The sequence below is a fragment of the Pichia kudriavzevii genome, chromosome 1 (genome assembly GCF_003054445.1).
Source record: "Pichia kudriavzevii chromosome 1, complete sequence".
NCBI classification, from domain to species: domain Eukaryota; kingdom Fungi; phylum Ascomycota; class Pichiomycetes; order Pichiales; family Pichiaceae; genus Pichia; species Pichia kudriavzevii.
In genome coordinates this window covers 2,806,416-2,821,377 of record NC_042506.1, presented here as the reverse complement: position 1 = coordinate 2,821,377, position 14,962 = coordinate 2,806,416, and the positions used below count along the sequence as shown (strand labels likewise).

General features: G+C 37.4%; 8 protein-coding genes and 1 non-coding gene across 9 annotated transcripts; 3 read left to right on the top strand and 6 right to left on the bottom strand.

Annotated features, from left to right (window-relative positions):
* Positions 1 to 29: 29 nt before the first annotated feature.
* C5L36_0A13100 (uncharacterized protein) lies at positions 30 to 1,094 on the top strand (the record flags this gene model as incomplete). The annotated part of the gene is made up of 1 exon (XM_029464353.1): positions 30 to 1,094. One exon carries the CDS (start codon positions 30 to 32, stop codon positions 1,092 to 1,094), a length of 1,065 nt encoding a protein of 354 aa, XP_029320212.1.
* An 87-nt stretch (positions 1,095 to 1,181) lies between these two features.
* Positions 1,182 to 2,642, bottom strand: C5L36_0A13090 (uncharacterized protein; the record flags this gene model as incomplete). The annotated part of the gene is made up of 1 exon (XM_029464352.1): positions 1,182 to 2,642. One exon carries the CDS (start codon positions 2,640 to 2,642, stop codon positions 1,182 to 1,184), a length of 1,461 nt encoding a protein of 486 aa, XP_029320211.1.
* Positions 2,643 to 3,279: 637 nt separating this feature from the next.
* On the top strand, positions 3,280 to 4,254 carry C5L36_0A13080 (uncharacterized protein; the record flags this gene model as incomplete). The annotated part of the gene is made up of 1 exon (XM_029464351.1): positions 3,280 to 4,254. The coding sequence occupies one exon, from the start codon at positions 3,280 to 3,282 to the stop codon at positions 4,252 to 4,254; it is 975 nt and encodes a 324-aa protein (XP_029320210.1).
* A 35-nt stretch (positions 4,255 to 4,289) lies between these two features.
* Positions 4,290 to 5,876, bottom strand: C5L36_0A13070 (uncharacterized protein; the record flags this gene model as incomplete). Its single annotated transcript, XM_029464350.1, has 1 exon — positions 4,290 to 5,876. One exon carries the CDS (start codon positions 5,874 to 5,876, stop codon positions 4,290 to 4,292), a length of 1,587 nt encoding a protein of 528 aa, XP_029320209.1.
* A 219-nt stretch (positions 5,877 to 6,095) lies between these two features.
* Positions 6,096 to 7,826, bottom strand: C5L36_0A13060 (uncharacterized protein; the record flags this gene model as incomplete). The annotated part of the gene is made up of 1 exon (XM_029464349.1): positions 6,096 to 7,826. The coding sequence occupies one exon, from the start codon at positions 7,824 to 7,826 to the stop codon at positions 6,096 to 6,098; it is 1,731 nt and encodes a 576-aa protein (XP_029320208.1).
* Positions 7,827 to 7,989: 163 nt separating this feature from the next.
* C5L36_0Atrna3T lies at positions 7,990 to 8,062 on the bottom strand. The gene has a single exon. It is a non-coding gene; the product is annotated as a tRNA-Thr (tRNA).
* A 1,569-nt stretch (positions 8,063 to 9,631) lies between these two features.
* On the bottom strand, positions 9,632 to 11,797 carry C5L36_0A13050 (uncharacterized protein; the record flags this gene model as incomplete). The annotated part of the gene is made up of 1 exon (XM_029464348.1): positions 9,632 to 11,797. The coding sequence occupies one exon, from the start codon at positions 11,795 to 11,797 to the stop codon at positions 9,632 to 9,634; it is 2,166 nt and encodes a 721-aa protein (XP_029320207.1).
* A 1,219-nt stretch (positions 11,798 to 13,016) lies between these two features.
* On the top strand, positions 13,017 to 13,166 carry C5L36_0A13040 (uncharacterized protein; the record flags this gene model as incomplete). The annotated part of the gene is made up of 1 exon (XM_029464347.1): positions 13,017 to 13,166. The coding sequence occupies one exon, from the start codon at positions 13,017 to 13,019 to the stop codon at positions 13,164 to 13,166; it is 150 nt and encodes a 49-aa protein (XP_029320206.1).
* A 1,127-nt stretch (positions 13,167 to 14,293) lies between these two features.
* On the bottom strand, positions 14,294 to 14,911 carry C5L36_0A13030 (uncharacterized protein; the record flags this gene model as incomplete). Its single annotated transcript, XM_029464346.1, has 1 exon — positions 14,294 to 14,911. The coding sequence occupies one exon, from the start codon at positions 14,909 to 14,911 to the stop codon at positions 14,294 to 14,296; it is 618 nt and encodes a 205-aa protein (XP_029320205.1).
* Positions 14,912 to 14,962: the final 51 nt, after the last annotated feature.

The window sequence follows — 14,962 nt, the reverse complement described above, 5'->3', positions numbered from 1 at the left end:
CCCAAGCAGTTGGCTGTCAAAGTAAGAACATGTTTAGAGATAGAACTAATTTATACCTGGCCTACAGGAAAACATTCCCTCATCATAATACGAAACGAATGGCTGTCGATAAATTTGAGAGCCTTAGACAGGAAGAAGAAGGTTTGTTGGGAGATACCTACGAAATGCAAACTTTCCATGATGACAATCCTGTCGAGGACTACACCAGCACCATTCAGAACATTGAGAATCAAGGAAATGATTTGGTTCGAAGAATCGGTGACAATATGAAAAAATTGGGGAAAAAATATAAGGAGGTGTTGTTACCACAATTTGACGATGATATAGTTCAACGGGAAACAGATGCTGTGAATGATCTGTCCAATAGAATTACAGATGAGCTAAGGATGATATATAAGGTTATTTCGGAATTACAGAAATTGGATAACACTTTGGCCCAACGAGATGTGCTTTCCTATGCTGATTCAAGAGACAAAGGGACCAGAACTCTAATCAATAACTTGAAAAAGAAGTTTGCAATTGTATCCCAAGATCTTAGTAGAGAATTTCGTGATATGCAGGGCAAATATGTTCGATATTTGAAGAAAGACGAAGCTGGAAAATACAAGGATAATGAAGATCTGGAGAGTTATTCAAGAAACGCCATGGCAGAGAGTAAACAATCTCAAATGCAGCTGCAACAGAATGGATTAGTTGATGACCAGGAATATCTCCTTGAAAGAGAAAGGGAGATTTATAAGATATCACAAAATGTCGTTGAACTCAGTATAATATTCAAAGAGTTAGAAAATATAGTGATTGATCAAGGCACAATACTTGATAATATTGTTTACAATCTAGATAGGACAGTTGAAAACACACAAGGCGCACATAAAGAACTAGTCAAGGCGGAAGGTTATCAAAAACAAACGAGAAAGTGCAAGATCATTCTGTTTTTGGTTTTACTGATTCTCTTGTGTTTAATGTTGCTAATGGTAAAGCCCAAAAAGGTGGATCATTATGTCCATGATGGAGAAAAGGGCACATACGAACCGGTTGAAGAGAATGTGAAACCAGGATCCGACGATAACGTCATCAAAACAGACTTGATATAGATTCAATCCTCTTCAATAATAATAAATAAAAGCTGTAAAAATAACGTTTATACAAATACGCAAAGGAACAGATAGCAAGAAAAGGAACTAGATATATCCTGAATATGGACCATTATCATTATCTAATGCAGAAGGAGGTAAGTTTCCCAAATTACTCCGGTTTCTGTATTTCATTGGAACAAAACCGTTTCTATTGGGCATTGTAATTGGTTGCCTACTAAGACCTTGAGGTGAATTTTGTTGCATGTAAGGATTCTTAGTCATATAAGGATTGACTGGTCGAGTGTTCCCAAGTGGTTGACCTGAATAAGGATGACCGTTATTTCGGTTTTGTCTTAAATCAGAATTCATATTTGGATTATTACCCGGCCCACCCATCACCATATAAGGTCTGGATTTTGGTGTGTATACAGACCTATTCTGCATAGGGATACCTGCCATCTGGTTTGAAAATTGATTAGCTGGACGCTGTTGTGTGAAGGAGTTCCCATGGTTCGATGGGTAATTTGTAACATTTCTGCTGTAGTTCACCGGATCTGGTTTTGGAGGTGCACCGGCATAATAATTTGGATTTATTGGCCTCTGTGATATACTTGTGAAGTTTGAAGTGGAAGATGACTCTGATTTATCATAGACGCTTTCACCATATTCCGAAGATTTAATATCGTGATCGTTTTCAATTGGATGATTCTCACTTAAGCCATCAGAGTACGGATCTGCAATATGTGGGATCTTTAAGGATCTACTTGAAGAAAATGTTTGGGTATCTTCCTCTCCAAATCCGGCATCATTCTCTTCTTTGATTTCCCTTTCACTAAATATGGCGTCGTTGTCCTTGGTGGTGACAGAAGAGGCAAGTGTAGAAATTTTCGTCATTGGGAAGGTTGGGACTTTCTCAAGGGAGCTCTTTTCAACCTCGGGATACTCCATGTAGTTTTTATAAGTACTTGTAGTTGAAGGTTGGTAATTGTAAAGTTTCACACTATCATCTCTATCGCCATCATCGTAAACGGTATCCATAACTTTACGAGGCTGATGTGCCAATCTGAAACATAATGCAACAACAAGTGAGTTTTCAAAATTGAAGAAAGCTGCAGGAATCAAGCACCACGACAACCAAGTGACATGGGGGTAAAAGATGAGGAAAGATGCCACACAGACAAAAGATGAGGACAGACACGCCAATATCGATAATATTAACGCTGTTGTCTTGTTTAAAGTTGAAGAATTTCTGCTGAACACAACCACCAAGTTTTTCACCAGGGAGACAAAGGTCAAAAACGCTGCAATGGGTGCAACGATCAAGCCTTGCGATAGTTTATTTATAGCATCGGAGGATAAAACATTAGAAGACAATGTTTCACCAAAGTTGGGTGTCAATGTGAGTTTTGTACAGCCCGTGCCATCACAAGAACCAAAGATACCGTAGACAGTATTGCCGTCTCGGGCCAAGTAGATGCTAGAAAGTGTGGGTGCAGATATGGATGCCAAGATGAGAAAAGCCAGCGGGATCAACTGAAGTATCGTAGACAGCAAGAGCAGTTTCATGGTGTAGCTAATTATAGCGATTTGTGGCTATATATAAATGGAAGAAGAAGGTGGGAAAAAGCGAAATAAAACTCAAACTACAGAACAAAGGGAAACAAAAAGCCATTAAATGAATCATTTACAACATCACCAACATCACCACCATCATGATCTTCAACAAGAACAAAACAAAATCAGGATATCAACTACATCCCCTATCTTATCAAGAAAACTGAGGCGGCTGGTTTTCACCCTTATTCATCTCTTCCAGAAAAACAAACCGCGTTTCCATTGTTGTTGCTATTTTTATTCGAGAAAAAAAAAATCCATGAAAAGCGCCTCCTTCCTAAAAAGGAAGGCCGTTGGTGGGGTGAGAAGAAAGGGGCGTTTCTCTCCCTCTCTCTTCTAAATTCCCGGATAAATTCCATTTACAATGCTGATTCCACTTTAACGTTACTTTAAACTACAAATTAGATTATTTTTATTTTTTTATTATTATTTTTTTTTTAAAAAATTATTTTTATTTTTGATTGTATTTATAAAGTCGATCGGGGAACGTGTGGGGTGGTTATAACGGTCGTTCCGTGTAGCCACTTTAGTGCCTCTCTACTAGGAAGAAGGTTACTTTGGCTAAAGGATAACATCTAAAAAAACAACCATGACACAACCATCTCTTCCGCTGAGCAAGGAAAGCGAGTCGACGGCTTCCATTCTGTCTGCCGGATCTGTCAACTCGGTGGATACCTCCGATCTCAAACTTTATGATGAAGATGATCTAAAGGAACGGGAGATTTTGATTCTCAACTCCAATTCCCATTCGCAGAGCCATTTGAACCTCAACCGGGAGGAGCTTGTGGAGCTGGAGAAACTCAGTGCCCATTTACCGGAGGTTAAACTGACGTATCCAGACCCGCTCAATAACAGGCCACCGCCTGTTTCCCCAAACGGCATAACCTTCTTCTTTGATATAGACAATTGTCTCTATCACAGATCAACCCGCATTCATGATTTGATGCAGATCTACATCCACCGCTATTTCAAGAAACACCTCCATCTAAATGATGAGGAGGCTCATAATTTACACATGTCATACTATAAGCAATACGGGTTGGCGCTAGAAGGTTTGGTGAGACTCCACAGAGTCGATGCCTTAGAATATAATAGAGTTGTAGATGACGCATTGCCTCTCGATAAGATCCTCACACCAAATCTGAAATTGCGTAAACTGCTCATTGATATGAAAACCTCTGGAAAAGTGGAGAGACTGTGGTTATTCACAAATGCCTATAAAAATCATGCATTAAGGGTGATTCATCTTTTGGGGATCGGTGACCTCTTTGATGGTGTCACTTACTGTGATTATGCACAATTCCCATTGATATGTAAACCAATGGAAAAATCTTTTGAATTGGCCCTTCAACAGGCCAATGTTACAAATCCGGAAAATACATATTTTGTTGATGATTCCGAGATAAACATAAAAGCTGCCAGACGATTTGGTTGGGGCAAAGTAATACATTATGTTGAGTTGGACCAGGATCTGCCAAAGGATTTAAATATATATTCGGCTCTAGACATTCACATAATTCGTTCCATCCAAGATTTAAGAACCGTTTGCTCTGAATTATTTTGAAGAATCCGCAGATATTTACTCTATATATATTTCCGCTAACAAAAGAAATCTTCAACTTCAATTTCGGAGATTTCATAATACATGAATTCCAGCAGTCTTTTGCACTCTGGGATTTTTGAATTGAAGCTCCCTCTATAATTTTGGAAAAAGTTGTTTTTGATTTTATGGATACTCTTGAGGGTGGCTCTATAAGTTTCTTCGTCATTAACCCTCCAAGATTTCAGTACACTATCATTAACAATCATCAATTCCTTGATCATCGACATATTCATGTAAGTTGCCTCAATTACTTCTTCCCTACCTCCGGGAAGACACTTATTGCTAATGGTTTTTAAATAGTTGTGTACACACCTCATCACTTCCTCAGGCTTCCGAAATGATTGGAAGTTTTGGTCTATTGATATATCTTCTATTATTTTATTCACATCCAAAAACTTCAATATGAGCTTACTTTTAAATAAACGTAATTCTTCCATGTAAGATATCTGAATAGAGTTGATGAATTTATGCCACAGCTTGACATTTTCAGAGAAGAGGTCCATCAGTATACCATTTATCATTTCGCATTTCCCCCAGTATTCTTCTATTTTCTTTATGGCTATCTCTCTACCCGTATATTTGTTCCCCTTATAGTTATATCGATATGTATCAACTTCTAAATTCTCATCTAGACTCATGAGAATAAGGGATTTTAGTGTAGTAACAAAGTCAAACTCAACAGACTCGATGATTTTCACAAATTTCAACACTTGGAGACCACATCCTAGAGGTGGTATTCGGGCTTTGTTATCAAACGCTTGTTTTGAATATTTACCATTGAGTAATCTTGTGTCAAAACCAAGGTCGTCCAACACCTTCTTCAATACCAATGATTCTCTCTTTCCCTTGTAGCTCTCAACAAACTGTATATCTAGGGTATCAATCAATGTTTGTACGCAGTTCCTCTTGAAGAAATACAAGGCATCATCAATTTCATATTTACAAGATCCCGTATGCACGAACGCTTTAAATTTACAGTATTCAGGGAATTCTAATATCTTCTCATTCAGAATATCACAACTAATGGCCTGGTTACTTTCTGACGCTATCTCATGCAGTGTTTTTCTTAATTTTGCCAACCACAATCCATATTTCGAGGTGTTGTCTGAACCTTGCCTTAATACTTTGGAATCGACGTTGACAGCAATCCATCTCTCAATAGTTTCTTCGTTTTGCTGTAGCCTGTAATTTATTTCAGTCTCTTCGCATAAGATGCCTCGAATTGCACGTTCCCTCTCGATGTCATGATTAATTATCTGAAAGGCTTTCGACTTCACCAAATCGTCACTAGCGCTTTTGGCTAATGCCTTGTTGATTGAAAAGCCAAGTTCTTTATCCAAGGAAGACTGCATGTGTGAATTTAACTGCGATACTATATCCTTTCCTGTTCCCTTTTGTTTAGCCCTTGCGTTATTTGCAGCTCCGGATTTCGCCTTTACTTGGATAGGCACCTCTAAGTCGATTTTCTTCTGGCCTTTGGGTGGATTTTTCAAAAGTTCCATAATCTCGTCGCATTCATCTGAAGACACTTCTGATGCAGTTAGATCTAGTGCATCATTTTGCGAAACCTCTTTGATCACCATGTTATTCCCGAGTCAGCCGAACTTTTGTTGGCTTACCACAACACACAGATATCTAGTTCAAATTGATTATCAGATTCTTTAACTTTTACACGCGTTAGTATATATTTTTTTTCTACACAGGAACAAAGAGCACAAGAAAATTACCTGTATGCTCCACTGCATTGTAGACAGAGCTCTATAAAACCGAATTAGAAAAGAAAGATTTTACAGGTTGTGGTCCTATAAGCCTTTTCTTCTTTTTGAGGTCTTCCTCTTCTTACGTTTAGGACCCTCGCCACGAGTTGTGTTAACGTCAAAGACAATGGAGGGAATTTTAATGTCTAAATCGGCATCTTCAGAAACACCTTTTTCATCACCAAAGGTTTTTTTTCTCCATTCTTTAATATGCTTACTTTTTGTGACTTTTCTTTTGTCTTTAACCACCTTCTCCTGTGGTCTGTAAGGGGCTAGTTTTTTCAAACCAATAAATTCATTGAGTGACTTGTCGTCAGCTTTGAATATCTCATTATATGTTAATCCAAAGCTTTCAGGTGATACTTCTCTATATTTGAATGTATATTCGCTCTTCCCTTTTCCTGCTCCTCGTTCTTCTTGAACTTCGTCTAAAATATCTAAAGTTTTCGATTCAACTAAACGCTCAGCAAGTTCTTTTATTTTATTCTTTTCCTGCTTTTTGTTATATTTTTCTTCCTTCTTTTGACTTTTAGATGGTTTTCCACCCTTTTCTTTTCCAAACTCATCATCATCATCTTCTTCTTCTTCCTCCTCGTCATCTCCTTCTTCTTCTTCTTCCTCGTCATCTCCTTCTTTTGAAACCTTTAAATCATTACCGATCTCTCCCATTACATCATCATCCCATTCTGGCTTGGCAATGTTATTGTCTTCATTTTCGTAGTATTCATCGTCAAATATTTGAGCCATCTTTGAATCCCATTCTTCATCATTGAAATCTTCGTTCATTAACGATTCACCAAATACTTTGATAATTTTCTCTTCACTTACTTGATCGCCTACAGCTTCTTTGATTTCTTTCATTCTATCAGCAACTAAATTAGCTTTCTTTTGTTTCTTTTTCTTTAGTTGTTCATTGATTTCTTGCTTTTCCTTCTGCATCTCTTCTTGTTTTCTTAATCTCTCTCTTTTTCTGCTGTTCATCTTTTCACGTCTCATGGTTGCCTGAGATCTGGCATAACTAATAATTTCATTGGCATTGGGGTCTTCATAACGATGGTTATATGCATTTTCAAAAGTTTCGGCTGCTTCATCAAACTCGTCATCGTCCTCGTTATCCATAGTTACTTCAGTACCTTTATTAGGTAACCACGCATGGTTCTCCATAAAGGCTTCAAGAAATTTCTCACCCCCTACTTCTTCTGGATTTGGTAGTTCTACTTTCTTGGCCTGCTTTTCCCGAGCTTCCGGTTTAGGGTCTTTTTTAATTAAAAAATCATCATCGTTGTCTTCGTCATCTTCATCATCTCCCAATTGATTATGAATTTCTCTAATAAGATTTTCTTTATCTTCCTTTTGTAACTGAGTATACGGTTTATCACCATCGACAGAGTCAAACTCTTCTTTTCCTGCAAGTAAAGCCTCACGTTGATAATCTTTCAAATAAATGGGTTTAGACTCTTTATCTTTTGTGGTAACCTGAGCATCATCATTGAAAAACTTAACATTAGAATCAAATAATCTTTGATCACCTGTTTTAATAGCTTTTAAAACCTCATTAAGGCCACTTTCGACATCCTCTGTAAGCAACTCGCCATAATCGTCCTCTTCCTCAGACTCTTCGCTTTCTCCTTCTTCTGCTTCTCTTAGTTCCTTTTTCAGTTCTTCGATATCTAAAGGAAGTGGGTTTTCTGATGCTTCATTTTCGGCAATTCTTTTGGCAATTTCCGCTTCTTGCTTCTCTTTAGCAATTTTGGTTGCAGACTTCTTTCTTGGCATTGATTGTTAATTTATGGTTATCCGAGATTCTAATGGAAGAGAAAAAAATAAAACAAACATTAACAAAAAAGAGAAATAGTACAAACGTTAAGTGAAGTTGAATTTTTTTTTTCTATTCTAGAAATTTTTGAGCTAATATTTTTCTTAAATAGAAAAAAATAACTGCTCGCACTCAGAGTCGAACTGAGGATCGCTACATTACTAGTGTAGCGCCTTACCAACTTGGCCATACGAGCGGTTTGTTGTGTGTCCAAAATTCCACTATTCTATAAAATGCAATTGTGGTCCAGTTTGTCTATTCTACTACTGCATATGTGATTTGCAAAGCATAAGGATATCTAAAATTTCGCTTTGTTTTAGATTCAACTAGAAAAACAAAGGAGCGAGGTGTGTTACAATATGAATTGAAACCAATTATAAATTATCATTTTAAATAGAAAAGCCCATGCTCACTAAACAAGTGTTTTGAATTTTGGAGGCTTCAATGAATGAGGGAAAATAGAGGTGTTACCAGAAAATACAATTTTACAATTATTTAATATTTAAATTACTATTTGCTAAACTAAGGATGAATACACATAATATGTACAAACGTTAAAAAGAAAAAGTCAGAATGGAGTTAACCTCTTTCATAAATTAAAGGTGATGTAATAATAATGAGCCGCCTAATTAAATCAAGCTGAAAAACCCAAATGAATATTTGCATCTGTTTGATCACTCACTGGCATTTTACTCTTCCACTTTGCATCATAAGCTTTTGTTAATTATTGGTTAACCATGTTGAGCCTAGGTATAATAAACTAACAAGAATAACTAAGTTGAGAGAGTGAAAAAAAAGCAAGTACGTCAAGGATGTTAATAATAAATGTAGAGTAAAGTTTATCACTCATTGGCTTTTAGAAGAACACAACATTTCAGTCTTTGAGAAGTAAAAAAAACATTAAATTTGGTATTCATATTTGTTCTGGAACTTGAATATAGTGACTAAAATAACAATATGGTTTTATCTTGGCTTTTCCTCACAAATTGTAAGAAGTCTAGTCTACCAATAATAGGTTCATTTTCATTGTTTCTTTGATGTTTTCCCTTTTTCTGAAGAACATCTTTTTGGTGTTCATTTCATGGAGATGGCCGCATTTGCCAAACAACTGGATATTTCACGGAAATGGGAAACTCAAGTTGTGACTGATTTAAACTGAGGATGTGTTTCCTAGTACAAAGGTGGCGTCTTGTGAAAACTGGAAAGTAACTAATTCCGAATTTTTTTTTTGCACCTGTTAGCTTCCTTTTCTTGAAGAAGGAAACTTTGTACTTTTATGTCGAGTTCTCTATACAAATGATGTATACAGCTATTAATTTGTTTTTCTATGACTTCTTTGACTAAGATTTCAAAGTGTAACATTAAGTGTACGTGCCCAAATTAGAATTAATTCTTTCCAACATAGATATGCAACGCATTAGATAAGGAGGGTTTTTTTCTCGGCTCACTTGAAAACCAAAACGCAATTAGATAATAATGACTACTTGACATATTATAAATTGGGTTGGAGGTTAAGACTAGTCTACAAACCCCCACTGGAAACAATGTCACTTACATCATAAAAATCTTATGGTAAGAATCTTGAGAAAGCTAAAGAAATTCGTATATATGATGAAAAAAATCGCTTATGGGACTATAAAGTCCGAGACTTTGCGGGTTTATTGATGGCCCAGCGCTTTTTAACGAAAAGTAGTCTCCAAATTTGATGTCAGGGATACATAGAAAGTAAAAATACAATTTTAATCTTAAATGTTTAAAAAAATAGCTACTGAAGTATTTCATCGATGTCTCTTTCCTGTGCCAATTGAGCACTTATTTGAGACTGAACGGCATGTAATTGTTCTGGATGAGCGGTTTGCCATTCCCTCAACTTGTGTGTCTGTCCACTGAGATCCCAGTAGATACCTCTGAGAGAAGTATAGATGCCGTACTTACCTTCCCATAGTGGATATATTATGACTATGAAAGCAGTCACAAAAATCCATATTATTCCCACTGTAATCCAACCAGTGAAAAATTGTTTAGAGAAAATATATCTCGATCCATACATTGGCATTGGCCAGATGACTAGCATCGAAATACTCATGAAAAGGCAAAGGTAACCAGCAATTCTAGAAGCTCTTCTAAGATGCTGTTCTTCTTCTTTGTTGTGATCCACAGCCTTACTTTCGTGCGCTAATTGGTCAACGACTTCAGTGACGGTCGATTTGACAGGATTCAACTTTTCAATATCTTTGGCTTCAGAATCGTCACTTTCATTTAGAATAGTATCTGGTAAGATGTCCTTTAAATCATCCTCAACTTCAGAAGAATCATCGACCCTCTCAATAGTTTTTAAGATTTCAAAGTCAAATTGTTGAGAGCCAAAGATTAATGTCAAGATTGGAATGAAAATCAAAGGCGATAACAAAGCAACAACATTACCAATCAACATTGGATCATCCATGAAGGTATTATCGACGGTAATCTCACCATACATAGTGTGTGTTGATACCAACCAAGACATGATTGCAATTGCAGTTCCCAGGATTGGAGATACCACAACGGCAACGGTATTTTGATGTTTTGACAATAATGTTAGAACGGATGGTAGAACCGCAGAAGAAATAATGATTCCCATTAATTCATATAAGTAGCCCATAGATATGTTTGCATAGTATAAACCGGTTGCAAAGCCAGACATTGCCAATGAAAAGACAATGACAGTACAGTGTGAAGAAAAAATCAATGTCTTACCAGATGCCTTGGGATTGATATAGCCTTTGTAGATATCATAAGTGAAGATCGAAGAAATCGCAATCAACTCTGCTGACATCGCCGACGTAACTGCCATAAAGATCAAAAATAACATAGCAACTGCACCACCTTTACCCATCAATGCAACAGCTGCGGATGGTAAAACCAAGCCAGCAGAGACTTGATCTTCCGATAATCTATTTGGATATGTAGGAAAAGAAGGTGTGGATTCTAATGCAAGACAAGCAAGCCCCATTGTAGTTGCAGTTAGCCAAGGAATAGCAAACCATGCAATACCACCGGCAATATAACCAGGCAAAGCTGCAGCAGGTGAAGATGCTATGGCTTTGTTCCAGTAACCATTATCTAGGAAGACTGTTCCAAAATTACCAACAATATTAATGACAAAGAAAATACCACCAGACCTGGAATGCATCGTTAGATAGGAACCCTCTGCGTTACCGGAAACAGGATGATCTATTCCGGCTTGTGTGATCAATTCCCAAACCTTAGCTGGGGATCCCAAAAGTGGAGAAGTTGCAAAAGTCTTGAATGCAAATGTCAAGATAATAACAATAATTGCAATTGTGTGAATATAATCTGTCAAGAAGGTAGCCTTGATACCACCAAACAAGGTGTAAATCATAACACCAACAGGGAATAGAAAAATTGCAGCCACCGTATTCATTCCGGTCAAGTCAGTGACAGTCGCTGATCCTCCGGTTAGTAACATTGCAGTAACCAAAACGTTAGTTGCAAAGGCGAAAAATATAAAGACACCATGAGCTATTGGTCCATATCTAGCTTTGACAATTTCTAAATAGGTGTGAGCACCAGGTGCCTTTTGTTTGGCCTTGATTGCAATAAACGCAAATAATATAATCTGGCAGCAAGCGCCGGCAGCATAATAAAAAGGCCCTGAGATACCGTTCTTATAAGCTTGAGTTGAGGATGTTAATAATGTTGCAGCCCAAGTCCACGACGAAACGACAGCAGCGGCAATTAACCCTGTCTTAACAGATCTACCAGCAGTTGAAAACTCCTCCGAAGTGATAACCTCCTTTTGATAACGACGCAAAACAAAGGTAGTCAAAATCATACCAAGGGAAAACACAAGTCCTAAACCAACAAGGATAGCATAACCTGCGCCTTGAGGTAGTGGGATGTTAATAATAGGGCCGTCAGTCATTACCATTTGTCTTGTTCCCTTTCTACTTTTCTAGTTGATCTTTTGTCTACTAACCAAACTTCAGAAGACAGTTCCTGGTAGCATACACCCAAGAACCAGGGGATGTGTGTGGTATTTATATAGGGACTAAAACCACAATGTACCAATAAGCAGGAACTAGGAAAAAAAAAATAAGACATGTGGAGTTAAATAGATGGTAATGTAGAAGGGTCAATTTTCGTTCTCTCAAGCCATTGTTCTTTCTTGAATAGAACAATAAATTCTATCAATGATAAGCTATCAATCACTTCAAATGGCATGTATTGATGGCGGCCCGCTTCCCCCCCTTAGTTGAAAAGGGCCGTTTTCATGGATTTCTCACCCTTTCTCTCCCTTATCGAGATGTGATAACAATAATGCGCATTCCCAATACGGCAATTGCAGCCCAGGAAGCGCCGTCCCATTGGACAGGGCATCAGCTTTCTATTTTTTTCTCTTGTTTTTTTTTTTACTGTAATTGCAAGAAATTACATAAGTTTGTCTGCAGGCCCGGCATTAACTGTTTCTCTCCCCCGAGGATCAAATCAAGACCAGCAGATCAACCAATAGAGTTTTCGCAGGGATGGGATATGTAATGAGTAATAACATCATTCTGTGTTTCGACGGCACCGATAGTAACGATGGGGCAAAGTCTGCTTCTAATATCTTGGAATTTTACAAAAATGTTGGAGAAAAAACCCACCTAACCAGCACTGCTTCTACCGGGGTATGTGAATAAAACATACGCTGGTCGGGTCTATGCTAGTGTCTTGCTTGTGTTTGCATTACCAGCAATTTCTAGCTAATATCGGCATCGATATTGACCTATCTCAAGGTTCATTCCATAAAAAAAATCCCATCAAGAATGCAGCAAAGGGCGCAGTAGATTTGGAATTTGCATTTTCAATTGACTACCATGTAATTTAGGGATATAGGTACCTCATTAGGACCTATCGCCCAAAAGGAAAAATCTACTTGTTTGGATTTAGTAGGGGGTGCCTTTGTAGCAAGGATTCTAGCAGGCATGATTGAAATAATTGTATTGCTAAATAACAGCCTGGAAAGCATGGTCAGAAGAGCATGGAAAATACTTAGAAACTGGGAAACGGTTGGTTAACCGCAAGACAATTCCGATCCAATTAAATGTGCTCATTCACCAAAATCGTTTACGCAAACATTTTGTAGGTATGAGGTCTCCATCGAACCTATGAGATTGTTTGATTCTGTCGCTTCGGTGGGTATTTTTGTCGATCGAAGGTTCCTATGCACTTCAAGCACCTCAAATGCAAGGCATGTTAGACATGCAGTGAGTATTCACGAGAGAGAGAAGATCAAAATTCAAACAGAGTTTGTTTGATCCTAATCAATATCTGTCGCATTTTTGTCAAAGCAACAGATTTAATGACTGCTTAGATGATGACATCGAAAGTGCAAGATCTTATTCCGGCATCCATTTGTTTGACGATGGTGTAGCTCCTGGAGATCAATCAATTGATGTCAATATCCACCAGAACTGTTCAACGGATTTACTGGAAATGTGGTTTCCTGGCGATCATGCAGATGTCAGCGCCACTTGGCTATATGGCGAAGCTGACAGTAAAATAGCCCGTTTATCACTGAGGTAGATATTGTCATATGCAATTGAATTTGGTGTCCGATTTAAGGAAAATTCGATCGGGGAGTTAAATTCTGAATTCTCAACTACCAAAACTTGCTTAAGCTTTCAGCATGACGTTCTCTCGTTCAAAGGTTATAACTATCCTGACTTTGTTAGTCCTGATCTCAACACTCACAACAGTAATAATTTCAAATGTGAGTCAGATTTATCATCACAAAGTAACACCGAGGAGTGGTTATATCCTAAAAATTTGGTTGCGACTGCTGTTATTATTACTAAAACACGTAGACAAAGAGGCGTATGATTTCCATAATTTACCGAAAACAAAATTATTGCTGAAATGTTGAAGGGAAATGAGAATAATTAAACTATGTAAGGGGCACGGTAATTTGACGATGGCTTCAGCAATGTTTTGGTAGCTTTTAGAAACTGTGCCAATTAGCTGTCTCCTAGAAAGGGGAGAAGGGCGTTGGAGACCTGTATACCGGCCTAATCTAGGTAAAGCTAGAAATATCCCACCATTCTCAAAAATACTTTGGTCAATATTATAGAGAATGAAACTCGGCAAAGATATGGAGATTACAAATTCATCATTGTTTTTCAAGCGATTGCAATAGATCATCAAAACTGATCATGATCTTACGATCCGAACTTTAGATGCATCTCAAACTCTAGTTTCAAATTTAAACGATCTCATTGATACGAAACACGGTTTCTTTAAAGTTGCTATTCAAAATTTTATAATATATATTGGCCACAAAGCAATCTTATTAGATCTTGATCGAGAGAATCCGCCAAACAAAATAAATTGATCCTGGATGTTATTTTGGAACCCAAAATTCATAACGGATTTGCGGTACTGACATTTATTGATTCCTATGCTGATAAGTAACATACGTAGAGATGTTATGATTATTTGTTTGAAACTCATTGAACTTCACATTTTCAATTTCCCCATTCCGGGAATCGATTTCTTCAAACGGTTTTGCATCATCCCAATCTTTTGGAGGCTTAAGATCACCTACCGTATGAACTAAAATCTTGAAAGTTTGAGGCTCTTCAAACTCAGGTAGAATGGCGACAGATGAGCTGATCTGTCTTATTATCACCTGAATCTCTTGCTGAATATCTGCTATAGGTTTGCTAGATTCTCTCTGTTCATTCCCTCGATCTATTATATCAATATTAAACATCCATTTTTCACTAATTTTTTCGCTTTCTTTAGATACAATCAGTAAAGTTAACCAGCTTATCTTCCCAGTAAATATCCACCTGTGTAACTGTGAAATAACCTGACTGATATATTTAATTACCTCTTCGTTCTTGGAGAATACCAGATTTAGACCAAATTTTCTAATAACTTTAAATTCTTCCTTTGGATAAATATGTCTTTGGAAGAGGATGTTATGGATACAAATTTCAAAATAATCGGAGATTACTCTACTCGATCCCTTGATTTGCAATGATCCCGCAGCTGTAGTCATCAAAGAGAAGCTGCTTAACGTATTTAGCAATTATAGAGAGAGAAAACAAAG